General features: G+C 30.7%; 1 protein-coding gene across 2 annotated transcripts in view; it reads right to left on the bottom strand.

Moving 5' to 3' along the window:
• Window positions 1-27,685, bottom strand: part of LOC149217954 (long-chain-fatty-acid--[acyl-carrier-protein] ligase AEE15, chloroplastic-like) — a 447,245-nt gene that overhangs the window by 375,533 nt on the left and 44,027 nt on the right. Inside the window, exons 1-2 of one of the 2 annotated variants that reach the window (XM_089393099.1) lie at window positions 23,235-23,486; window positions 15,047-15,258 (exon numbers count right to left, since the gene is read on the bottom strand). The exons of the other annotated variant lie outside the window; for it this stretch is intronic. Coding sequence (XP_089249225.1) covers window positions 15,047-15,211 — 165 coding nt within the window. The 5' untranslated portion in view covers window positions 15,212-15,258; window positions 23,235-23,486. Of the gene's footprint in view, window positions 1-15,046; window positions 15,259-23,234; window positions 23,487-27,685 lie in introns of those variants that run through there. 2 annotated transcript variants of the gene reach the window in all.

Below are 27,685 nucleotides of genomic sequence, written 5' to 3' on the forward strand. Positions count from 1 at the left end.
CTTAATTTGGCATCATGTTTGAAGATTTGGTCATCCAAGCAGTGGTATGTTTGACGTATAAGTTCAGGAATTATGATGAAAAAATATATCTGAAACATGGTTTAAACAGGGAATGCAGATTTCTAATGTAGAGAATCATGTGTTGAATTTATATGAATAAGAATTCAAGTGCAAGTGGCGAGCCAATTTTTAATCACGTGTTCACTATGGATAGGTATTCAAGTGCAAGTGGCGGGCCAATTTTTTTCCAGTAATCGAGTAAATTCTCGAAAAAGTTCGCAGTAGATCCTATATGAGGGGTTAAAGTAGGTAGTAAAATAAGTTCGGAGAAGATACCCAAAAGTTTTATCTATAATTTTAATTAACTAAATTCTCATAATGTTTTTAAATCATAATTTATTTATTTTAATAAAAATATAAATTTTTGATATTAAAAAGACTATAATATATCATTATAATTTATTGAATAAATATTAAAGAGGTGATATGATGAGAAAAGTTGGAGTAAGTAGTTAGCAAAATAAATAGGGAAAAGAAAACCAAAAAATTTAATGATGTTAAAGTTTGGTATACTTATATCATAGTTTTTTTTTAATCATAAATTAATATTTTTTTAAATAAATTAATTATTCAAAAAAAATAATTAAAATATATTTTTGTGAATTAGAAGAATTAACAATTAGGTCAATGTTATACTTGCGTGACACAAGGTCAATTCCAACCACTACCACTATAAATCCTAGGTGCTGCTACCACTATAAACCCTAGGCACATACATATGTCTCTTTTGAACGCACAACGTGAATCAAGGGATTTGAACATCAAACACATACATATGTCTCTTTTGAACGCACAACGTGAATCAAGGGATTTGAACATCAAATCTCCTCGCACATAATACTTCATTTGCATGGCCATTTCATTTACATGGTCATTGCCACTTTAGCTTCCCCCGAGAGCTAAAATAATTAAAATATTAAATAAATAAAAATATAGTTTTTTTTCATTAAAAATACTTTTCATGATGATGATGATGATTAATGTCCACCTAAGTCACATGACACAAGGACACGAGACACGAAGGACATGTAAATACGAGTATTCAATACGAAACACAGCGACTTGGAAACAGGACACAAAGGACACTTTTTACATATATATTAATTTTAATATATATATATATATATATATATATATATATATATATATATATATAGTTTTTTATCCATATTAAATTGCAAGCTGCAGCTTATCTAATCAAATTAAAATATAATTACTTCAAAGTTCACATTTCGTGGGCTTAAGTCGAGGAAGTTGTTCCAAATGATGTTGGGCTTATACAAGAGCTATCCTCTTTTCAGAAGTGTCTTTGCATGAGTATATGGAGAATAATGATAAGAAATTGGTATAAATCTGCCTTAAATCCTAAGTATCTCTCACACTTTGGGGTAGTAAATAATTATACATTGGAAATGATTCCTCTTGCAAGTTAAATGGATTGGTTAATCAATGAATTAATACTAGTATAGGAAGGGTTTTGGAGTTTAACTAGCATGACATTTAATAGTATCATGGAATTTCAGTTTGAAAGAGGGCACAACCACAACATATTTCGATATTATTACACTTTGTGATGTGGAGGAACTGTGTAAAGGATCAAAGAAATGCAAGAGTGATGTGGCAAATTAAATGTAGTGTCTGATTAGTGATGAGAACAATAATGAGAACAATAGTTTGAGAGAGTAAGAAAGATGATCACGTGCATTCACATAAATACTAGTTGGTTGGTTATAGAAATACCTATGCCAAATGTAAAATTAAAATAAATCACAAATATAAGAAAGAATTAAAGATCAATAGTCATATTAATGGCTCCATGCACTTGTTTATAAATATAATAGTGATTGACCTAGCTATATATCAAAACTTTTTCTTGACTTTCATGGATCATTCTATGCCATATGCAAACTATGATCCTCTCTCCACGCTCAATTTCTAGAATATAGCCCTAGAGGCTACCAAATTCAAATAAACTATGGTATTCACACAAGTATATCACGATATGGATGAAATTCATTGTCGACTATATTATGCTTATCAATTATTAACCTTCTACCTGTATAATAAATAAAAGAGAAATGTCTACCTGTTTGGTCCGAGGAGGGTATCACATTTGCAGCAGGTGGGTGGACAGAAACTAAATGCATTGCATCCAGCGATTGGACATAAACTAATTGCGAACAGAAACTAATTGCATTGGTGGCGGTTGTTGAACAGAAACTGATTGCGTAGTTGTTGATTCAGATATTGCAGGCATTTGTTGAACAAAGACTAAAGGCATTTCAGTCTGTGGTTGAACAGAAACTGAAGATGTTGCAGCGAGTAATTGAACAGAAACTGAAGGCGTAGCAGTTAATTCAGATGTTGGGCTTATACACGAGGAAGTTGTTGCAGATGGGCTTTAAACTACACATTTCGTGGGGTACGTATTCAACCGGAGGAAAAACGTTAGGGCAACGTTTTCGATCAGCCAAATACTCGTTTTCCAGATGAAGGACACGACGAAAACGCCAGATTATGTTTTATGTTTTACAAGACACGATGAAAAACATTTTTGATGTGTTTTAGGGTCGTTTTCGTGTCCGGCACGTTAAATACGGGACACGGGACCTTGGAGGACGTGTCATGTAACTTAGATGTCCACCAAGACCAATATGGTCTATCAGATCTTAAGATAGGAGATTAATTTAGGCTCTTTAAACTTTTATTTCTATGATAAAAAAAAGAGGGGAAATAAGTGTTCCTAGATCACTGTAGTTTTTCTAATTAAGCAAGTCAAGAAGTTTGGTATTATGGCAAATGTTATGGAAATGAGATTAGATGTAAGTAAGAATCAAGCAATGCAAGAGAAAGTGTTTTTCATCTTCTACCTCCTTAGTATCGCAAAGGTGACGCATTATCTCATCCCAAGGTGTTTTGGGAATAGACCAACGGTCGATTTCACTTTGAATCTCATGCAAATTAGTTCTTATCTTCACAATGTTCATTTTTTTCTTAACATTGGTAAACACAAAAAGATAATTATGGTTAGCAAGAGTGGGGTTTATAATACTTAGTTTCCTTTTCCCCTCTAGCTTGTTATCCTTCCACAACTTTTCCTTAAATTTGGAAGTAATAGTATTTTTAATCGTATCCTTCATCTCTAAGATGATCTCCTTCTTTATCCCCCAATAGACGAGCCAAGACTGGCCATCTTTGTGTCATTCTCGCTTAAGCTGGAGATGAGGGTTTTGGCTAGAGTTAAAAGCAATTTTGGGGAACCTCTTGGCTTCCATGTTGTAAAGCTTCTTCTTATACATCAGATACCTAAACATAATCATGATTTCAATGGGGGAAAGGCTAGCTTCAATCAAGAGGATAGGATAGGGAGTATTTCTTTTAATCTTGAGGTTGTAGGTTATAAATTACTTTTGGATCAGCTCGATCTTCCTCCACGATTCTCTAGATATGTTGCAACCCCAAACCTCACAACCATATAAAATAACAAGGGTGACGAGAGTCCCAAAGAGGAACTTCTTCTTACTCCAAACCCAAAGATCAGTCAACTTACAACTATTTTCAAGCTTGTAATAAGCTTTCCAGCCTTCAATAATTCTTTTCTCAATGCTATGATCCCAATTGTGTTATCTTTGTGCATTGTGATCTCTACTGTCCTATTGCTTTTATGATTTAATTTTTGAAGTGTAATTGCTTAATGATAAACTGAAGTGCTAAAATAATATCTCCATCATTGGAAGTAATTATCAATTTTCATAAATTAATGCTTGTATCTATTACTCTTAAAAAATCAACATGGGGCACTTGGATTGAAGGGACATCCACAGCCCCCGCCCCCCACCCAAAAAAATGAACATACATTCACGCCCTTTGACTCACTGTAACTTGTTATTTGTCCACCAAGTCACCTTTTTCCTAATAAGGGTTTGATCATGGGATGAGGTGATAGGATATTTCAACATTGATAAGCAACAAGCCACTTGCGAGGCTAATTGCCCTATCCACCATTGCATTTGCCATGGAATTATTATGCCTCGGGGTGTGAAACCAATGAGAGTCCAAAAATTGATCAAGAAGTAGTGTGATACAGAGGAAAATTGAGTTAAGGAGTGAGTCCTTATCCATTTCCATCCATCATATAAAAAAAGGTCAATATATATAGATCTGAGTCTCCCATTATCTCCGTCAAGAGGAAGGCTGCCGAATATGAGGCTATCAAGACTGCCAACCAAGGCCAATGATACTGGAAATGGGACGAGGAATAGGAATGGTGTCCAAGAGGGGAATCCTTTGACTAATGATAGGATCTCAAATGTGATGTCAGGGTCATAGTAAAAGTGAATCCTGTCCTTTCCATATGTTTGTCTCTATGTGTTAGGCGTTGAATGGTTAGTATCTTTCTGAAGATGGATTAAGACAATGTTGGAATCCCCAACAATAAGGATCTTTATAATGTTGTTAGCTTGGGCCAAAGAAATACCTTGAAAAACCCATATGATTTAGCTTGATTGTTGGTGACCTACCCCAGAGTCTAAGCAAAACTAATCTCCATTGGTCCTCTAGAGCTTCCCACACCTAACACCCCTTATTTCAACATTATTTTTGAGCAAATTACAAAACTAAAAAAAATATACATCCCAAGAAACAAATAATATAAAAAAATTATGGTAATTCAAATTAACCAATAAATAAAAATTAAATATATTTTTTGAGCGAAGAGACTCATTCCGCACCCTAGTATGAGGGAAATGTGTAATTTCGTCCATGCTCAACATGGATTTGACATGTGTCCCTCTTAAAATAAAAATAAAATATTCTCTAAATTGAAAAGCAATGTCAACTATAATAAAAAAATAAAAATGAATATACCATGCATGTTTAGTTAGTTGTCCATATGACTTCATATAATTTCATGTAAAGTGATTAAAAGTAAAATAAATATGTGAGTATGAATGTTTGAAGTTTATAGTTTTCAAAAATATTTCAACACAAGATTTAAATAAATATTTGAAGATCCATGTTAACTAATTAATGTCTATATCAACTTCATATAAATATAAATATTAAAATATATATATATATATATATAATGCTAAAAGAAAATATTTTGATATTGTGTATAATAAAATATTCAATGTGGTACGAATTAATATTGACGTATACTTTTTTTTTAAGTTGGGTAAGTCATTTTTCATCTATTAAAGTAAAAGCAGGTTACAAACATGTCAAAGTTGTTCAATGGCCTCAAACTGCCCTATGGGAAACAAAGTCTATTGGCCACCGAAACACATTATATGCCATCCAAAATCTGAAAGTCTTATGTATGTCCATCAAGGGTCTATATGTTTGTAAGTCTGACCAACAATTTTTACTAATATATCAACATAATTCTACAGTAGCCGACATATATAACTGTTAGAAACTAGTAAAACTTCACCACAACTAAACATAAAAACATCAACTAATCAGAAGACTTCACTGGAGTTGGGTCTTGTGCACTCAAACTCAACAGCTTTGTCTAAGGGAGGCACTGAGTGTGCTCCTCAATGCGGCCTAGGCGCTTGTTCTGATGTTGAATCTGAACCTAGATCAGTTGTAGTTCTCTTTGAATTTCCTGTAGTCCCATATCTGGCTCCCTAACATGCCCCTAAGGGGTCATTATGGCTCTCACCACCAGGCTCTTCATAATCCAATAAAGGTGCACCGTGTGCTTGTACTGTGTGAGACGACCACAGGGGTTGCCTGGGTCCTGGACAAGATACTTCCATTCCTCCACCCTAACTTCTACAGCTGCTCGACGATTAAGATCAGTTTCTCAAGTTTTAATTAAATGTTTGACATTCTCAGGCGTGCCCGAATAATAGGCCTACATCGCCTCCTGAAGCCTCTGAGCGTCGATGCGCTGACCGCTTCTTCTCGGCGTTCTAACTGAAGGAGATGCGTTCTCCCTCATCTTCCTGTACCTGTTGCCATTTCCATGGCCTCCAGCCCCCGTCGTTTTTGTACCTCGAACCATCCTATACCGAACACTATCATGTTGAGCACAGCTGGGCCGGTCCAAAAGCCCCACCACCAACCCGAGCCAAGAAATATTCACACAATCACAAAAGACACTAATATTACAGAGACCTACTATATAATCATTAGAGAGCATCACAAGACAGTCAGGTTCCAAGTTATGCCACCAAAACAGAGTCCAATTCATCTCATGTGGGCCGCTCCATCGTATATCAACTCGGTGAAACACCTAGTAAACCAAAAGGCCATAGAAACATCCTCTACGCATGCAACAACAACCTTGAACATTATCACCACTGAGGAGTTCCTCATCATACTGAGGCCTCAACCAAACCATGCCAGAAGACACAGACAACCATAACAGACCCTTGCCCAACCAAATTTGTAGTGAAACCCACCGCTTGAAAAACCTATTACCTTTTTCAGGCCGCATGGAACCTAACCTACCTTGACACCCTCGAACAGAGAGAAACATGCCCATGCGGGAGAGAATAATGTCGAACATAACTGAGACAGGGATAGAAACAACGTACTTGATATATATAACTTCACACCATGACACCCCATACAGACGACTACCATACCAAACCAGACTAGGCCATCCCATAACCCTGACATTTTCGCGACTATGACACACATTCTTCAGGCCCAGAGGGGAGGTAAGAGAAAAAACATACCCAGTATCGCTTTCCATTCTTTTTGGTTGCAGTGACATTTCCGATGAGCAACACCTCCACCACAAACTCACCAGTGTAGAACACCAACACCACAGAACAATCCAACTGAATCTTCCTAAGGGAGAAATGCCCAACGATTGAGGTGTTGTCCACCAAAACAACTGGGCAGGGTATCGCTTCCCTCGTGGGACCTTTCTGATCACACACTGTGTGTCCTTCGTCTTAACTCCACACCGTTCTCGCATGCATGTACTAACGGTTGGTCGCCTCCTAGCCTTATCTCCTAGCATTACTCCCATCACCTAGATCCCAAAACAGATTGCGGTACCTTCTCTCACCTTGATGAGGGGAATATTGACATATACTTAAAAATATATTAATGACAAAAAAACCATTTTAATGTGCAGTGATAAAATGTCTTGATGCACATATTATGTAAAATATTTTAATGTCAACTATGGATATATTATATATTGTTTTTAAAAAGTTATGGATATATTTAATATAAAACTATTGAAAAAAAACAAGTTTTATAGATAAAAGCATTTGAAGTGGTCCTTTTTTAGGTATATGCTTTTTTTTGTTTCTTTTGTCTAAATCCAACAAAGATATTTTAAAACTTACAATATATACTAAATATAACATTCAAAAATACAATAAAGAGTACACCAAAAAAAATTTGACTTTATAAACTCATGTTAGATTCATGCTTAAAATAAATCTATATTAACTCATATTAAATCCATACTTAAAATAAATCTATATTGATTTAATAAAAAGACACACCTAATTTATAAAAATGCAAACCTCCTTAAATCAATTTCAAAGAAAATCGCTGATTCATACTTAAATCATTATGACGTGTGATGTTTTCTTTTTCGAGTACGGGCGGGTCATCCCTTTAATTATTTTGTACATGATGGATTTCAAAGAAAATCGTTGAGTCATGCTTAAAATCATCATGACGTGTGATGTTTTTTTCGAGTTAGTTAATCCATTTTTAATTTTAAGTATGATAATTAATTGTAAGGTTAATAAATTAAAAGAGTAAATAAAATTTTCTTAATTACTATAAATAAATGTAATATTAATAAATTGAAATAGATAATAAAATATATATAAATATGTTATTGTTATAAAATTTAAAAATTGTTTTTTTTTTAAATTTAAATTACATATTATTTTATTAAAAAAGATTATTGATGAATAAAGTATATTTTTTAAATTTAAATTACATATTATTTTATTAAAAAAGATTATTGATGAATAGAGTTTTTTTTTTTTTTTATTTCGTAAGAATCAATTTCTTTTGAAGTAAGAAAACAAATTAAATTAACGATTTTAGATTTATAAAAGTCTGTTTTTTTTTAATTATTTATTCATTTAAATGAATGTGGTTTTATTTAAATAATGAGATGAATCAATATCAGTGAATAAACAATGATAATAAATAATTTTATTATTTATTAATAATTAAATTACAATTATTTTTATCAGATTTCGAAAAGAAATATTTGGAAAAAGAATTATGTTTACAAAGTAAAATTGTTTTTCAAACTATATTAATGTTCTGTGGAGGCACAATCTATCCAAAGCTTCATGGTGCTATTAGAATCGTGTAAGACTCCGATAAGTTTTTTGGTATCATGTAACTGTATTGTTGATTCTTACTCTCAACTCTTTCTCATGATATTTTGAACATAAGATTTAGTAAGTATTAAAATCCATATAAAATAACTAATCAATTTTATAAATAAATAGAAAATTTCTATATTAATAAAAATAATAATATCTAATCAAATATGATGTTTAAGTATTGTAATGTTGCTAAATATTAAAGTGAAATTAAACTTTAAGAAATGTAGATTTTATAAGAAAGTTGACTTGTGCATATGTAAACTTAGAATAGGTATTAAAATCCATATAAAATAACTAATCAACTTTTATAAATAGTTAGAAATTTCTATATTACTAAAAATAATAATACCTAATCAAATATGATATTTAAGGGTTGTAATGTTGATAAATATTAAAGTGAAATTAAACCTTTAAGAAATGTGGATTTTATAAGAAAGTTGACAAACTTAGACAAGAATCTATTTCATCATGTCTTAGCAAAAACTCGAAGAGGTAGGAAAAAATAGAGATTTCTATTATGAGTTGAGTTGTATGGACATTATGAAAGGCAAATACTTAATTTTATATTGAGTATTTATGGACTAAACACTATCTAAAGGGAAAGTCAAAGAAGTAGGTAAACTCAATTTTCTAATATGAATGGTAAGTATGTTATGAAAGATAAATATTTAATTTTATATTGAGTGTTTACAGATTAAATTTTTCAAAAACAGCAAGGTCTGATTTGTAATTTAGATTGTATAATGGATCATTGTTAAAGGCAAAATTCATCTAAGGAATGGGGAGGAAAAACTTATAAATAACAGACACATTCCTAAGGAGAAAATGCCAAGCTTTGAATAAATCTATTTTAATAATTAAAAGGGATGATCACTAAAAGAAAAAGAAATTGTAAAGTGAAAATTAATTAAATATATATTGTCAAGTAAAATGACTAAACTTATTATGCAAAGGTTTTGAGTACCAAGCTAAAAACCTCGTCATCAAGCAAAGGATATGAGTACCAAGCAAAAAGCGTCATTAAACAAAATATTTATAATTAGCAACACAACTTATTAAACACAAAGCAAAAAAAATAAAATAAGTCATTAAACAAAGGAAAAATCAATTCAGTGAATTAAAAAAAATGAATAAATTATTTATAATTTTTTTCCATATTAATACTCATTAATATTTACTAAACTAAAACAAGCACATATCCATTATAACAAGCTTTGAATAAATCTATTTTAATAATTAAAAGGGATGATCACTAAAAGAAAAAGAAATTGTAAAGTGAAAATTAATTAAATATATATTGTCAAGTAAAATGACTAAACTTATTATGCAAAGGTTTTGAGTACCAAGCTAAAAACCTCGTCATCAAGCAAAGGATATGAGTACCAAGCAAAAAGCGTCATTAAACAAAATATTTATAATTAGCAACACAACTTATTAAACACAAAGCAAAAAAAATAAAATAAGTCATTAAACAAAGGAAAAATCAATTCAGTGAATTAAAAAAAATGAATAAATTATTTATAATTTTTTTCCATATTAATACTCATTAATATTTACTAAACTAAAACAAGCACATATCCATTATAACATATAAGGAGATATGTCTTATAATATATATAATAAAGTGAGACATATTGGCTCAATTTATTACATAAAATGAAATTTTTGGAAGGATTAACTACTTATTAATGAATGGCAAAATTTATCACTAAGAATAGTGTAGTCTAAGCATGCTATGATTTGAATTTTTTCTGATTGTATTTTGTTGACTTTTGTTTAAAATTGGGTCAAAAAGTCATAAGAATTATTGGAATTATGGACATTAATAATTGACATTGCAAAATCTAGATGTAACAAAGATTTATCTAGGATCTGAATCTATTTATACATTCAAAAATGTTATTTTAATAATAAAAAATTACAACAACATAAAAAATGAAGTATCTAACCCTCTACCTTTGTAATATGTTTTATATTTGTGGACCCGCATGGATGGCCTTCCATGTAAGATGAACTAAGTCTATGCAACTTGCTCTCTACCTTTGTAATATGTTTTATATTTGTGGACCTGCATGGATGGCCTTCCATGTAAGATGAACTTAGTCTATGCAACTTGCTTTACAATAGGTATCATGACGGTTTCGAGTAGATCTATTTTCCAAGGAAAACTAAGTTTTTTGTATGGTTGAATGATCTTTTTAGGGGTTTTGTCAAAATCTACTTAATTTAGATGATACAAAAATCAAGTAGAATTTCAAATTGATGGAAACTCTCACTTCCTATATAGTTGAAACTTAATAATTAAATGAAAGTTTGTTACAAAATTAGGTAATGGTTCATAGGGTGACACTAAATCATGACCATACAATTCACCCTAATGTTATGACAAGTGGAGTAATTAATGTATCATAGACAATGTTACCTCTTCCTCCTTACAAGTCAATGCTAATTTGACAACTTTTACTAATGATGAGGGTGTAAGAATTGGCGATGGGCAACAATTTCCTCTCTCAACTTCATGGGGATAAGGATAAATAGTGCATTTTGCACACCTCCACTCCCCACATCTTGCACAAAGCAACCTAATCTTGTAACAAACTTTTCTCGAGTTCCCAAAATCTGACAATACAAAGAGTTCTCATGTATTCTGAATTTTGATTGAATTTTTAATGATAAAGGTCAATTCAAAATTGGGCAAAACCCCCAAAAGTATTATTCCACATGTACAAGGTTGGAATCATGGTAAAAATATGCTTATGCATGAAACTGGTGTGAAAAATCTTATAATATTTGTAACCAAAAAATGAGTGTGTGTTACAAGGTTAGCTTACTCCCATTTTGCACATCTTCACTAATTATGAGGAAGGGGAGTGAGCACACCTTTATTGATAATGAGGGCTAAGGGTGGAGTAAGCATTTTGAACATCACTACCCTTAACTCTAATCATCATTAAAATATGTAAAATGTATTTCTTTTTAAGATTTAAAGGAATCCAATTTTTAAAAGGCCCAAATTTAAAGTTGGTTGATTGTCACTGTAACCCTTTAAAATGTCTACATCCACAAAGGATAAGGGAGGGAGATGACACACACCTTCACCTCACCCACATTCTCATCATACATTTTACACAATTACATAAGGAGAGAATGATACACAACTTCATGATAAAGGAGGGGGATGATGCACACTTTCACCCCTTCACACTTTCATAATACATTTTTACATAACTTTATTGATGAAAGTAGAGTAATAACCCTGGCTTTATTTTGCACCTATCTGAAAGTGAAAATGTGCATTATGTTTGTTGAGCATCAAACATAAATAAAAGAAAAAACTCTAGTCTACTTGTTATACATTTTGGGAGTTTTATGGGTAAATTTTCGTATTGAATTTGCCCAAAATCCAATAAGGATTTGTTGGAATCACAAGTTTGAGTTGTGAAGTCTTCACAACCAAAGAAAAAGTCATAGTCTATTTGTTATACATTTTGGAGCTTTTATTGGCATATTTCAGATGGAATTTGCCCAAAATCCAGTGAGGATTTGTTGGAATCACAAGTTTGAGTTGTGAAGTCTTCACAACTGAATTGGTCGTAGTCTATTTGTTATACATTATTTTAAATAACAAACCCCATATAGGCAGAAAAAAACACATTTTCAATAGCAAAAAATCACAATTTGACCAAAAATTTGGGTTTTCCCACTTAAAAAATAAATAAATAACCACCAAAACTTCCTTTGAACACTTTATTTGATTTAAATCCAAAGAAATTTCAAAACCCAAAAGATAACTAAAACCATGGAAAACTTTGACTTAACCCAAATTCTGACACAATAAAAGTAAATAAGATATTTTTAGTTTCCAAATATAAAAACTCTTTTTAAAAAAATATCTCAGTTCCTATACATTGAGAATACAAATCTGGGTAGAATCGCCATTTTTCTTTTTCAAAATGTATTTTTGAATACATAAATAAATTCAGATCTTTAAAAAGACCCTTAAAAACATTACAAATTTAACCGTTCAAATTTATCTTTTTTAAATTTTCCTCAAATTTCAAACAAAACTCGTTTTAGAAAACATAAACATTGTTTTAAAACATTGAAGTATTTGATTTATTTTATTTGATCACATAAGACAATATGCAAACTACCCAGTCAGTTTATCATCAAGCAATTATGCTTGGTATTCCCCAATCTGGATCCCAAACATTAAACATAATATTATTTGTATTTGACATCAATGTATGGACATATTTATGTAGCTTAGTTGAAGTTATCTGCTCATTAATAATGGTTCACCAATTCAATTATTCGTGAGGCTGTTTAATTGATGTGCGGATTTTGAGGTCGTTTAATTGGTTGCACGCAGTTCTGATTCGTAATGTATGTTGTAGATGGTGCCACTTGAAGTCTTTGGATTTAGCTATGGACTTTTCATTTAGATTTCTCAACCAAAATGACATCTCAGTGTTTGTCTGGGTATTGATTCTACATTGAAACCATATTTTACTTTATTGGCTTTTCGTTTAGATTTTTCAACTAAAATGACATCCCAGTCCGTTTAGGATATCGATTTTACAATGAAATCGCACTTAATTCTTGATGACGGGTTTGGCCATTGATTGGTTAACCCCTGTTTCACAATACATCGATTAAAGTGCATATTTATTTGTTTAAGGTTTTTTTGTGTTGTTTAATTATGAGATATTATGGAGTTTTTTATTGGAATTAGGAAAATACATAACTGAATGGTTATTTAGTGCCATTTAGGATAGTTATTCATAAATATTGGTTGATATAAAATATTATTAAGGGGGAAAACCATGTTACCTGGTGGTCCATAGGGTAGGTTTTCACTGTCTTTTGGGTTTCACTTGCTTCTTACCACTATCTGGTGGTTCATAAGGGTAGGTTGTCACTTCTACCGCATGCCTGTGGTTGTTGGACTTCTAACCTGTTTTATTACGTCTACAAAAAAAAATGAACCCTTGGACAAATGGAAATATACTTCAAATCCATTGAAATTAATAAATAAATAATTATTTTTATAAATTTAAAAAAATTCTTATAGAAAATTATAATTCCTTTTTTCATAAAAATTGAGCAAAAAACTTTGTTTTTATGAACTTTTACCTAGTTTAGAATGAGAATTTGGGAAAAGTTTCATTATTACTTTCCCTAATAAGCTCACTATTTCACTTTACTTCCAAATAAACTCACTCCTGCCAAAACTCGCATACTTATTAGAATCACAATTGTTACACTAAAATTCACAAGTAAAACATCGCCAGAGTTAACGGATCCACTAGAGGCGGTTAAGCACATGTGGCGAAACAAATTTGAGACCTTTGACTCTAATACAACTTGTTGGAATCACAATTGTTAGTACACAAATGCATCATTAGAATTAATCGATTCACAAAAAGTGGTTAAACACATGTCAGGAAACACACCGAATAACACTAAATAACACTAGTTTATGCAATGTCGAACAACAATGCCACCATAAAAAAAACTTATACTGTGAAGGAATAAAACTTTGCTCTTCACAACTGTCACAGAAATTTCGAGATAGATCCTCAAAGGAGAATGTCTATGAACAATATGAAACAGTAGATACGTCGGCAGTAAATAGAGGACTGCTATCTGAATCATGAAGCAGTAGATAGAAAACGGAAAATAGAAAGAAATACAGAAAATTTGTACTATCTTTTTTATATTTTTATATTTTAATATGAAAAAACCATTGTTAAAAGAAAATTTGGAAAAAACAAAAGAATTATCTATTTTAAAATAAGAATGAAAAAAAAAAGGCACATTATTGCTTTCCCATACCAAAAAAAGAGATTAAACTTCCCCTTTCCTTTAAATTTTTTTTAAACCTCACTGAGGCAAAGGGCCACCCAAAAAAGAGACTTACACTGTGGAGGAATTGCTGTTCCCCTTTCCTTTCCAAAAAATCCTCACTGAGGCAAAGGGCCACCCAAAAAAGAGACTTACACTGTGGAGGAATTGCTGTTCAAGCCAGTTTTCACAAGATTCAAATCAAAACATCTGCCTGAAAGTGGGGCCATTTATGCACCCTTTATCCGACGCATGAGCTTTCATTTTAAACAGATCTTTTCGGTTGGTTTTAACAAGTTTCGACCTTACTGTGTTGTTGCTCATTGATGTTTCACAAGTTGTCTTTCATTGACTGATGAGTAGAGTTCGTGCAACTAGGAAAAATGAGATTCATACGTGAACAGTGGTCCTTCAGTATGCTGCCACTATTGAGAGTGGATATCTCAAAAAAAAAATGCAAGGAACACTTACAGTATGCTGTCTTAAGTTACTGTTTCAATTTTCATGGTGATTTGATAATTTTCATGATGATTTCGATGAGAGGAAGGTACAGTAGATTGTTGGCCATTCAATCTTTTAAAAATAAGATTAAATTGTTGGCCATTCACTCTTTTAAAAATAACATTAAGATTTAAGCTCACACTACTTGGTCAGTCCTTTTTCTAACAGCTAATTTTGTTGCTATTTTTCTAATTAATTTTAATTTAAATTCCTTCTCCAGTTCTCCAACTTGTGACTAGACCACATCCCAACAAATTGTATTGAAATGACTTAGAATAAAAAGACAGGGGAGACTGAAAATTTCTTACCAGACCACCAATGGAGTAAACGACTTCAAGTCGAAAACGTTTGGGTGTTGAGAATGAACTGACATAGCGTTCCTTGAGCAATTTGGTTACAGAGGAACCTGAAGGTAACAACGAATATCGATTGATCACACTGCTATTGATACTGCTGCACTTGAGGTTATCCATTTTCTCTCTTACAGTCTGTTAACTACCCCCAACTTTTTGGCTTGAACCTGATGGAACCATTTTAGTGGAGTCTTGGCTCTAACTAAGTTATAAATATTTGTTTAGCCCATTGTGATAAGGCTATATGAGTAGCTTCCTCACTCTCGGGCTCTAGCTAAGTCATAAATTTCTGGTATATATGGGTTACCTAAAAATGTGCAGTGATAAAATGTCTTGATACACATATTATGTAAAATATTTTAATGTCAACTATGGATATATTATATATTGTTTTTAAAAAGTTATGTATATATTTAATATAAAACTATTGAAAAAAACAAGTTTTATAGATAAAAGCATTTGAAGTGGTCCTTTTTTAGGTATATGCTTTTTTTTGTTTCTTTTGTCTAAATCCAACAACGATATTTTAAAACTTACAATATATACTAAATATAGCATTCAAAAATACAATAAAGAGTACACCAAAAAAAATTGACTTTATGGACTCATGTTAGATTCATGCTTAAAATAAATCTATATTTTGACTTTATAGACTCATGTTAGATTCATGCTTAAAATAAATCTATATTTTGACTTTATAGACTTATATTAGATTCATATTTAAAATAAATTTATATTAACTCATATTAAATTCATACTTAAAATAAATCTATATCAATTTAATAAAAAAACACACCTAATTTATAAAAATGCAAACCTCATTAAATCAATTTCAAAGAAATTTCATAACATTACTTAAATTGAATACGGGCGGGTCATCCTATAATTATTTTGTACATTAAGGATTACAAAGAAAATCGCTGATTCATACTTAAATCATTATGACGTGTGATGTTTTCTTTTTCGAGTACGGGCGGGTCATCCCTTTAATTATTTTGTACATGATGGATTTCAAAGAAAATCGTTGAGCCATGCTTAAAATCATCATGACGTGTGATGTTTTTTTCGAGTTAGTTAATCCATTTTTAATTATAAGTATGATAATTAATTGTAAGGTTAATAAATTAAAAGAGTAAATATAATTTTCTTAATTATTATAAATAAATGTAATATTAATAAATTAAAATAGGAAATAAAATATATATAAATATGTTATTGTTATAAAATTTAAAAACGTAAGAATCAATTTCTTTTAAAGTAAGAAAACAAATAAAATTAACTATTTTAGATTTATAAAAGTCTGTCTTTTTTTAATTATTTATTCATTTAAATGAATGTGGTTTTATTTAAATAATGAGATGAATCAGTGAATAAACAATGATAATAAATAATTTTACTATTTATTAATAATTAAATTATAATTATTTTTATCAGATTTCGAAATGAAATATTTGGAAAAAGAATTATGTTTATAAAGTAAAATTGTTTTGCAAACTATATTAATGTTCTGTGGAGGCACAATCTATCCAAAGCTCTATGGTGCTATTAAAATATGGCTGGTGCTATTAGAATTGTGTAAAATTCCATTAAGTTTTTTGGTATCATGTAACTGTATTGTTAATTCTTACTCTCAACCCTTTCTCATGATATTTGAACATAAGATTTAATAAGTATTAAAATCTATATAAAAATAACTAATCAATTTTATAAATAAATAAAAAATTTCTATATTACTAAAAATAATAATACCTAATCAAATATGATGTTTAAGTATGGTAATGTTGCTAAATGTTAAATTGAATTTAAACCTTTAAGAAATGTTGATTTTATAAAAAAGTTGACTTGTGCATATGTAAACTTAGAATAGGTATTAAAATCCATATAAAATAACTAATCAACTTTTATAAATAGTTAGAAATTTCTATATTACTAAAAATAATAATACCTAATCAAATATGATATTTGAGGGTTGTAATGTTGATAAATATTAAAGTGAAATTAAACCTTTAAGAAATGTGGATTTTATAAGAAAGTTGACAAACTTAGACAAGAATCTATTTTATGATGTCTTAGCAAAAACTCGAAGAGGTAGGAAAAAATAGAGATTTCTAATATGAGTTGAGTTGTATGGACATTATGAAAGGCAAATACTTAATTTTATATTGAGTATTTATGGACTATACACTCTCTAAAGGGAAAGTCAAAGAAGTAGGTAAAACCAATTTTCTAATATGAATGGCCAGTATATTATGAAAGGTAAATATTTAATTTTATATTGAGTGTTTATAGATTAATTTTTTTCAAAAAACAGCAAGGGTAATTTAGATTGTATAATGGATAATTGTTAAAGGCAAAAATTCATCTTAAAGAATGGGGAGGAAAAACTTATAAATAACAGACACTTCCTAAGGAGAAAATGTCAAGCTTTGGATAAATCTATTTTATTAATTAAAAGGGATGATCACTAAAAGAAAAAAGAAATTGTAAAATGAAAATTAATTAAATATATATTGTCAAGTAAAATGACTAAACTTATTCTGCAAAGGTTTTGAGTATCAAGCTAAAAACCTCATCATCAAGCAAAGGATATGAGTACCAAGCAAAAAACTTCATTAAACAAAATATTTATAATTAGCAACACAACGTATTAAACACAAAGCAAAAAAAAAAAAAATCATTAAACAAAGGAAAAATCAAATATTAAGTAAATTAAAAAAAATGAAGAAATTATTTATAATTTTTTTCCACATTAATACTCATTAATATTTACTAAACTAAAACAAGCACATATCCATTATAACATATAAGGAGATATGTCTTATAATATATATAATAAAGTGGGGCATATTGGCTCAATTTATTACATAAAATGCAATTTTTGGAAGGATTAATTACTTATTAATGAATAACAAAATTTATCACTAAGAATACTGTAGTCTAAACATGTTATGATTTGAATTTCTTTTTATTGTATTTTGTTGACTTTTGTTTAAAATTGGGTCAAAAAGTCATAAGAATTATTGGAATTATGGACATTAATCATTCACATTGCAAAATTTAGATGTAACAAAGATTTGTCTAGGATCTGAATCTATTTATACATTCAAAAATGTTATTTTAGTAATAAAAAATTACAACAACATAAAAAATGAAGTATCTAACCCTCTACATTTGTAATATGTTTTATATTTGTGGACTTGCATGGATGGCCTTCCATCTAAGATGAACTAAGTCTATGCAACTTGCTTTAGAATAGGTATCATGAAGGTTTCAAGTAGATCTATTTTCCAAGGAAAAAATAAGTTTTTTGTATGGTCCAAGGATCTTTTTAGGGGTTTTGTCAAAATCTACTTAATTTAAATAATACAAAAATCAAGTAAAATTTGAAATTGATGGAAACTCTCACTTCCTATATAATTGAAACTTAATAATTAAATGAAATTTTGTTACAAAATTAGGTAATGGTTTATAGGGTGACAATTAAATCATGACCATACAATTCACCCTAATGTTATGACAAGTGGAGTAATTAATGTATCATAGACAATGTTACCTCTTCCTCCTTATAAGTCAATGCTAAATTTGACAACTTTCACTAATGATAAGGGTCTAAGAACTGGCTATGGGCAACAATTTCCCTACCTGGTCTCTCACCTTCATGGGGATAAGGATAAATAGTGCATTTTGCACGCCTCCACTCCCCACATCTTGCACAAAGCAACCTAATCTTGTAACAAACTTTTCTGGAGTTCCCAAAATCTAACAATACAAAGAGTTCTCATGTATTCGGAATTTTGATTGAATTTTTAATGATACAGGTCAATTCAAAATTGGGCAAACCCCCAAGAGTGTTATTCCACATGTACAAGGCTGGAATCATGGTAAAAATATGCTCATGCATGAAACTGGTGTGAAATATCTTATAATATTTGTAACCAAAAAATGAGTGTGTGTTACAAGGTTAGCTTACTCCCATTTTGCACATCTTCACTAATTATGAGGAAGGGAGTAAGCACACCTTTATTGATAATGAGGGTTAAGAGTGGAGTGTGCATTTTGAACATCACTACCCTTAACCTTGATCATCATTAAAATGTGTAAAATGTATTTCTTTTTTAAGATTTAAAGGAATCCAATTTTTTAAAAGGCCCAAATTTAAAGTTAGTTGATTGTCAATATAATCCTTTAAAATGTCTACATCCACAAAGGATAAGGGAGGGAGATAAAATGTCTACATCCACAAAGGATAAGGGAGGGAGATGACACACACCTTCACCTCACCCACATTCTCATCATACATTTTACACAATTACATAAGGAGAGAATGATACACAACTTCATCCAAAACTTCATGATAAAGAAGGGGGATGATGCACACTTTCACCCCTTCACACTTTCATAATACATTTTTACATAACTTTATTGATGAAAGGAGAGTAATTACCCTGTCTTTATTTTGCATCTATTCACCCTCACCCATCTGAAAGTGAAATGTGCATTATGTTTGTTGAGCATCAAACATAAATAAAAGAAAAAGTTTGAGTTGTGAAGTCTTCGCAACCAAAGAAAAAGTCATAGTCTATTTGTTATACATTTTGGAGCTTTTATTGGCATATTTCAGATGGAATTTGCCCAAAATCCAGTAAGGATTTGTTGGAATCACAAGTTTGAGTTGTGAAGCCAAAATCCAGTAAGGATTTGTTGGAATCACAAGTTTAGTTGTGAAGTCTTTACAACTGGATTGGTAGTAGTCTATTTGTTATACATTTTGGATCTTTTATGGGTATATTCTCTGATCTAATTGCCCAAAAACCAGCAAGGATTTGTTGGAATCACAAGTTTGAGTTGTAAACTCTTCACAACCCAGATGCACGCGTTGAATTTATGTAGTCAAAAACACATTTTAAATAACAAATCCCATATACACAACCAAAAACACATTTTAAATAACAAAAAATACAATTTGATCAAAATTTATTTTGCACAATTCCAATAAAAAAAACTCCCTAATATCTCATAATTAAACAACAAAAAAAACCTTAAACAAATAAATATGCACTTTAATCGATGTATTGTGAAACAAGGGTTAACCAATCAATGGCCAAACCCGTCATCAAGAATTAAGCGCGATTTCATTGTAAAATCGATACCCTAAACGGACTGGGATGTCATTTTAGTTGAAAAATCTAAACGAAAAGCCAATAAAGTAAAATATGGTTTCAATGTAGAATCAATACCCAGACAAACACTGAGATGTCATTTTGGTTGAGAAATCTAAATGAAAAGTCCATAACTAAATCCAAAGACTTCAAGTGGCACCATCTACAACATACATTACGAATCAGAACTGCGTGCAACCAATTAAACGACCTCAAAATCCGCACATCAATTAAACAGCTCCACGAATAATTGAATTGGTGAACCATTATTAATGAGCAGATAACACTATTCTTCAACTAAGCTACATAAATATGTCCATACATTGATGTCAAATACAAATAATATTAGGTTTAATGTTTGGGATCCACATTGGGGAATACCAAGCATAATTGCTTGATGATAAACTGACTGGGTACTTTGCATATTGTCTTATCTGATCAAATAAAATAAATCAAATACTTTAATGTTTTAAAACAATGTTTATGTTTTTTAAAACGAGTTTTGTTTGAAATTTGAGAAAAAATTAAAAAAGATAATGTTTTTAAGGGTCTTTTTAAAGATCTGAATTTATTTATGTATTCAAAAATATATTTTGAAAAAGAAAAATGGCGATTCTACCCAGATTTGTATTCTCGATGTATAGGAACTGAGATATTTTTTTAAAAAGAGTTTTGAGATTTGGAAGCTAAAAATATCTTATTTACTTTTATTGTGTCAGAATTTGGGTTAAGTCAAAATTTTCCATGGTTTTAGTCATCTTTTGAGTTTTGAAATTTCTTTGGATTTAAATCAAATAAAGTGTTCAAAGGAAGTTTTGGTGGTTATTTATTTATTTTTTAAGTGGGAAAACCCAACATAACTGAATGGTTATTTAGTGGGAACATAGTCATTCACAAATTCCATTTATGATAGTTATTCATAAATATTGGTTGACATAAAAAATTATTAAGGGGAAAACCATGCTACCTGGTGGTCCATAGGGTAGGCTTTCACTGTCCTTTGGGTTTAACTTGCTTCTTACCACTAGCTGGTGGTTCATAAGGGTAGGTTGTCACTTCTACCATATGCCTGTGGTTGTTGGACTTCTAACCTGTTTTATTACGTCCACAAAAAAAATGAACCCTTGGACAAATGGAAATGATTTTAAAGCATACTTCAAATCCATTGAAATTAATAAATAAATAATTATTTTTATAAATTTAATAAAATTGTTATAGAAAATTATAATTCCTTTTTCATAAAAATTGAGCAAAAAAACTTTGTTTTTATGAACTTTTACCTAGTTTGGAATGAGAATTTGGGAAAAGTTTCATTATTACTTTCCCTAATAAGCTCATTATTTCACTTTACTTCCAAATAAACTCACTCCTGACAAAACTCGCATACTTATTAGAATCACAATTGTTACACTAAAATTCACAAGTAAAACATCGCTAGAGTTAACGGATCCACTAGAGGTGGTTAAGCACATGTGGTGAAACAAATTTGAGACCTTTGGCTCTAATACAACTTGTTGGAATTACAATTGTTAGTATACAAATGCATCATTAGAGTTAATCGATCCACAAGAAATGGTTAAACACATGCCAGGAAACACACCAAATAGCACTAGTTTATCCAATGTCAAACAACAATGCCACCATAAAAAACTTACACTGTGAAGGAATAAAACTTTGCTCTTCACAACTGTCACAGAAATTTCGAGATAGATCCTCAAAGGAGAATGTCTATAAACAATATGAAACAGTAGATACGTAGGCAGTAAATAGAGGACTGCTATCTGAATCATGAAGCAGTAGATAGAAAACGGAAAATAGAAAGAGATACAGAAAATTTGTACTATCTTTTTTATATTTTAATATGAAAAAACAATTGGTAAAAGAAAATATGGGAAAAACAAAAGAATTACCTATTTTAAAATAAGAATTGGAAAAAAAAAAAAAAAGCACATTATTGCTTTCCCATATCAAAAAAAGAGATTAAACTTCCCCTTTCCTTTAAAAAAAAACCTCACTGAGGCAAAGGGCCACCCAAAAAAGAGACTTACACTGTGGAGGAATTGCTGTTCCCCTTTCTTTAAAAAAAAACCTCACTGAGGCAAAGGGCCACCCAAAAAAGAGACTCACTGTGGAGGAATTGCTGTTCAAGACAGTTTTCACAAGATTCAAATCAAAACATTTGCCTGAAAGTGGGGCCATTTATGCACCCTTTATCCGACGCATGAGCATTCATTTTAAACAGATCTATTCGGTTGGTTTTAACAAGTTTCGACCTTACTGTGTTGTTGCTCATTGATGTTTCACAAGTTGTCTTTTATTGACTGATGAGTAGAGTTCGTGCAACTAGGAAAAATGAGATTAATACGTGAACACTGGTCCTTCAGTATGCTGCCACTATTGAGAGTGGATATCTCAACAAAAAAATGCAAGGAACACTTACAGTATGCTGTCTTAAGTTACTGTTTCAATTTTCATGGTGATTTGATCATTTTCATGATGATTTAGATGAGAGGAAAGTACAGTAGATTGTTGGCCATTCAATCTTTTAAAAATAAGATTAAATTGTTGGCCATTCACTCTTTTCAAAATAACATTAAGATTTAAGCTCACACTACTTGGTCAGTCCTTTTTCTAACAGCTAATTTTGTTGCTATTTTTCTAATTAGTTTTAATTTAAATTCCTTCTCCAGTTCTCCAACTTGTGACTAGACCACAACAAATTGTATTGAAATGACTTAGAATAAAAAGACATGGGAGACTGAAAATTTCTTACCAGACCACCAATGGAGTAAACGGCTTCAAGTCGAAAACGTTTGGGTGTTGAGAATGAACTCACATAGCGTTCCTTGAGCAATTTGGTTACAGAGGAACCTGAAGGTAACAACGAAAATCGATTGATCACACTGCTATTGATACTGCTGCACTTGAGGTTATCCATTTTCTCTCTTGCAGTCTGTTGACTACCCCAACTTTTTGGCTTGAACCTGATGGAACTGCTGAATCGGAAGCGTGGCTACAGGATTCTCAGGCAAAGCTCGTAAAGGAATGCGCTCAAAATCAAACCGGGCTGATTGTATTAAACTCCCACTGCTCTACTGCTATACTACAGCTTACAGACTGCTTCTTAGTCCCTGTCTTGGTATTCCTGGGTTGGCTGAGCTTGACAAGGAGCCATCCTAGTTGTGACAAGGGACTATTAGTATGACAGACATTTATGGCTGGCCAAGACTAGTTATAATTAATGGGAATCTATGGTGTTATTAATGGAGGTGAAACTAAAACGTTCTGCAAATTGCAAAGTTTGGTGTAGACAGGCCTTTACATTAAAGTTATATCACACACATTTATGGTAGGCCAAACCTGGCCATTTTTCTATTATTTTGCAAGTATTAGGATGGATACAATGGATGGGAATGCTATTTTTTTCATTTAGTTTCAAGTTTTGATAGGATATTTTTAGCCTCTTGTGATAAGGTTTAAGGAGTAGGCTTTCCCACTTTAGTGGAGTCTTGGCTCTAACTAAGTTATAAAACTTTGTTTGGCCCCTTATGATAAGGCTACAGGAGTAGGCTTCCCCACCTTGATGGAATCTAGGCTCTAGCTAAATCATAAATTTCTGGTATATCTGGCTTACCTAAAAATTTGATCTTGAACCTTATCCAAATTACTTTTACAACTTATGAATTTAGCATGGTTTAAAAAAAAAAAAAAAGTTTCCCATCACAGCAATAAATTGTATTTTTTTAATAAAAAAGTAATTAAAGTACTCAACAATTATCTAATGGTTTCCCATCACAACAATAAATTGTATTTTCTTAACAAAGAAGTGATTCAAGTACTCAACAACCATATGATGTTTTCCCATCACAACAATAAACTATATTTTTTTAATCAAAGAAACAATTCAAGTACTCAACAACTATCAAATCTGAATTTGAAGGAAAACGATACTTTTTGTGTAATTATTTATATGGAGTTGCTTTTAGTGCATTTTTGGACTTTCCCATGCCCAATCCAGTGTAAACGTTTGAGCTGAAATCTTGATTTGTGTTATTTTAGCTTGTTTTTTGACTGTATATATAGATTCAACACCCTGAAAAACCATTAGGGCACTTGGATTATGCAGGGATTACCCATTAAATTTGTGGTTTTTCTAAATTCCTGCCAAATTTTAGAGAAATTACACTGAAAAGCTTCCAAAAAAATTCACTTTAAACCACTAATAATACATATATTCAATCATATATATTGCCATCTATAAAAAAAAATATTATATATATATATAAAACATTCTGGTATGTATATGTATAGATAAACCTTTAATGCTAACTTATATAACGTTTAATGTAATGCTATGGTATGCACATTGTTAGGAAAAACATAAAAAAATAACGCATTCAATGCAATGCTGTGGCGTGCACGTTGAAAACAATATAATTAAAACATTCAAGGCAATGCTGTGGCGTGCACGTTGAAAAAAGAGACATGAAAAAGGCAGCTGCCATTAATGTTATGACAATTGAAATAAAACGGGATACCTGGACAGAGTTTGCACAATAACCGCTTCTTCAATGTACTGATTATTTTTGGTCGGGGGAGGCTTCACGGGTGGAATTTAAGGCGATTCCTATATCTAATCCTATAGTAAAGTTAATGCGGTTTGATCTAGCCGCTCAATATTTAGATATAATAACGATTAAGGAAAAACGGCGTGTTATATTTGAGCGGTCATGTCAGACTGCATTAACTTTGCTATAGGGTTTGGAAATAGCATTTTCTGAAATTTAAGGGGTAAATTATGGTGTTGTCTATTAATAATAAAAAATTAATGTGTTAATAGTTTAAGTTAAAATTATCAAAATAGATATTAAAGTTACATAAACTGTTAAATGTTTGACATTTTTATTGAGGGTAATTATAAGTTTTTAATTTTTTGGATTGAATTAAAGGGCCTAAATAAATTTATTTTCTGGGTTTTTAAGTTTTTTTTTAATTATTTAACTTTGACATGTAGTACAGAAAATTAAATTAATCAATAAACCAACTTATTTCTTTTTTAAGAGGTCCACTTTAGAAAGAATTTAGATTGTGAGGAATAAGTATGAACACCAAATTTTTACAACACTGTAATCAAAATATTTGAAAGAACTATATTTGTCAGTGAGACTTTTGTTCGTAGTATTTTAACAATAAGGTTATATATATGACCATAAATTACAAAAATCATAATTTTAAGTAGTTAAAATTATATAATTGGAATGTTTTAAAAAAACTGAATTTATTTCTATATTTTAAAATACGATTTTATTTTTATATTTTAAAATACGATTTAAGTAATTAAATCTATTTTTATATTAAAAATTTAATTTAAAGACCCAAACATTACTACACTACAAATTATTTCATCAAATTTCAAAACAAGTCAAAAATAATTTTCTTAAATTAAATCACATTCATGTATGTAATAATTTCAAATCTGAAGCACCCATATCTGAAGTACCTATTAAATTTAACAGTTTTTGCAACTCTTATACGGGTTTCAATCATTTTATGATATAATGTTTAGGGGTTAGAATTTTTTGTATTTATCATTTATTTCTCATATACATATACATGACCACTCATTTTTTATATATACTAACATTCTTGGTATATACATCTATTTATTTATCTTTTATTTCCGTTATACATGGCCACACTGATCTATTTATCCTATATTTTCCATATAGTTGGCCACTCATTTTTACATTATTAATAAATGGTTTAGTAAATGAGGTATTTACTTGAATATGCATTTCACAAATAGTAATAAGTTTTACAACCATACTTGGGAGAAAGAGCTAGGGAGAAAGAGAAATTTCAAAGCATAATTGGGAGAAAGAGAAAGTACTAAATTGAAGAGTTTAATCTCATTCTTAATCATCATAAAAAATGATACATAGGGGCCAATCTCACTCTTAATCATCATAAGAAAAGGTACATAGGGGCCAATATTTTTTGGAGAGCCAAAATTCTTATTGCTTAGTGAGTGACTAATTCTTATCAACCCAATTGTGAAACTGGATGCTAAAAAACACCAAAAAAAATATGAGAAGAAAGAGTGTATTTTTTGCACTTTTGAAAAAGTGATTATTTTAAAATGTAAAAACATCAAAAACCGAAAAAAATAAAAAAATAAAATAAAATAAAATAATTAAATTATGTAAATTTTTTTTTTGTGTACCCGAACTGTTCAGATGGTTGTTGGCCACTTAAATTGCTTTCCATGGCTATTTGAAGATTTTTGTGTTCCATTTTATATGCCACGATATTAGTTGTTGTTGCTGCTTTTTACCAATTTTTCTTATTCCTCGGAATCACTTCATATGATAAATTTATGGCAATTTAATGGTCTTTAATTGCTGGAGTTGATAAGCCTTATTAAAGCTCCATCTATTTAGATAATAAATGTTTCAAAGTACGTACGTACTGAGAATTAGGCAGCTATACTATTTTGCATTTATGGGCAGTCTCTGAAGGCGTACTTCCCATTCAGCGGTTCAGGGAGAAAATTTGAGAGTAGTTAATGAAGCGATGTTTTGGCAGGGGTATGGTTACTTTAAATCATTTTTTAAATTGAAAAATAGATTCAGGATTATGTAAAATTAAATTATTGAAATTGTGCATGCAACCATTTAAATTTGAAGTTGATTTTAGTGAGATTTTTTAGATTTTCTGGTGTCCTCACTTAAAAAATTGAGGTGAAATTTTGATTTCTGTTATTTAAACTGGTTTTTTTCATTATATATATAGACTCAACAAGCTGAAAAAAAAAACCAGGACGCTTGGATTGTGCAGAGATTACTCATCAAACTTCTAATTTCAATAAATTTCTAAGATTTTAGAGAAATTAAAACCAAAAACACTTCCAAAAAATCTCACTAAAAACAACTCATTTAAAATAACATTTACACCCTAAAAATAAATTCAACATCCTGTAAAACTAAATCATTAAAATTGCGCTACCATTTACATCTTAGAGTTCAAAAAGTTGCACTAGCATATGCTAGTACCTTAAAGTGCGAAAAACACGCAAACCGACTCCCTTTAACGGAAGGCTGACTACGAAAGTCACATGGAGTTTTCATGATTTCATCTAAATCTTTACAGTGCAGTGCAGGCCTATGAATCTCTACAATATTAGTAAAAGAAACCTCGCAATAAAAACGGATAATCATGGCTTTTTTTATTTCAATTCATAGTTTAAACCCTATCAAAAAATCGGCCAAAAATGCCTCCAACAATACCAGTAACAGTAACAGTGTGATCCTCGTAACTACGGCTTCTTCTATTGTCCTTAATGAGCCAATAATGAAATTTTCACGTTTTATAATTTCTTTATTCAATGTTAAGCAGTTGTATATTGATACTTTGGAATAGGGAGGGCATAAATTAC

The sequence above is a fragment of the Pinus tabuliformis genome, chromosome 1_1 (assembly GCF_031772625.1).
Source record: "Pinus tabuliformis cultivar Carrire ecotype Pingquan chromosome 1_1, CPIR1, whole genome shotgun sequence".
Lineage (NCBI taxonomy): Eukaryota > Viridiplantae > Streptophyta > Pinopsida > Pinales > Pinaceae > Pinus > Pinus tabuliformis.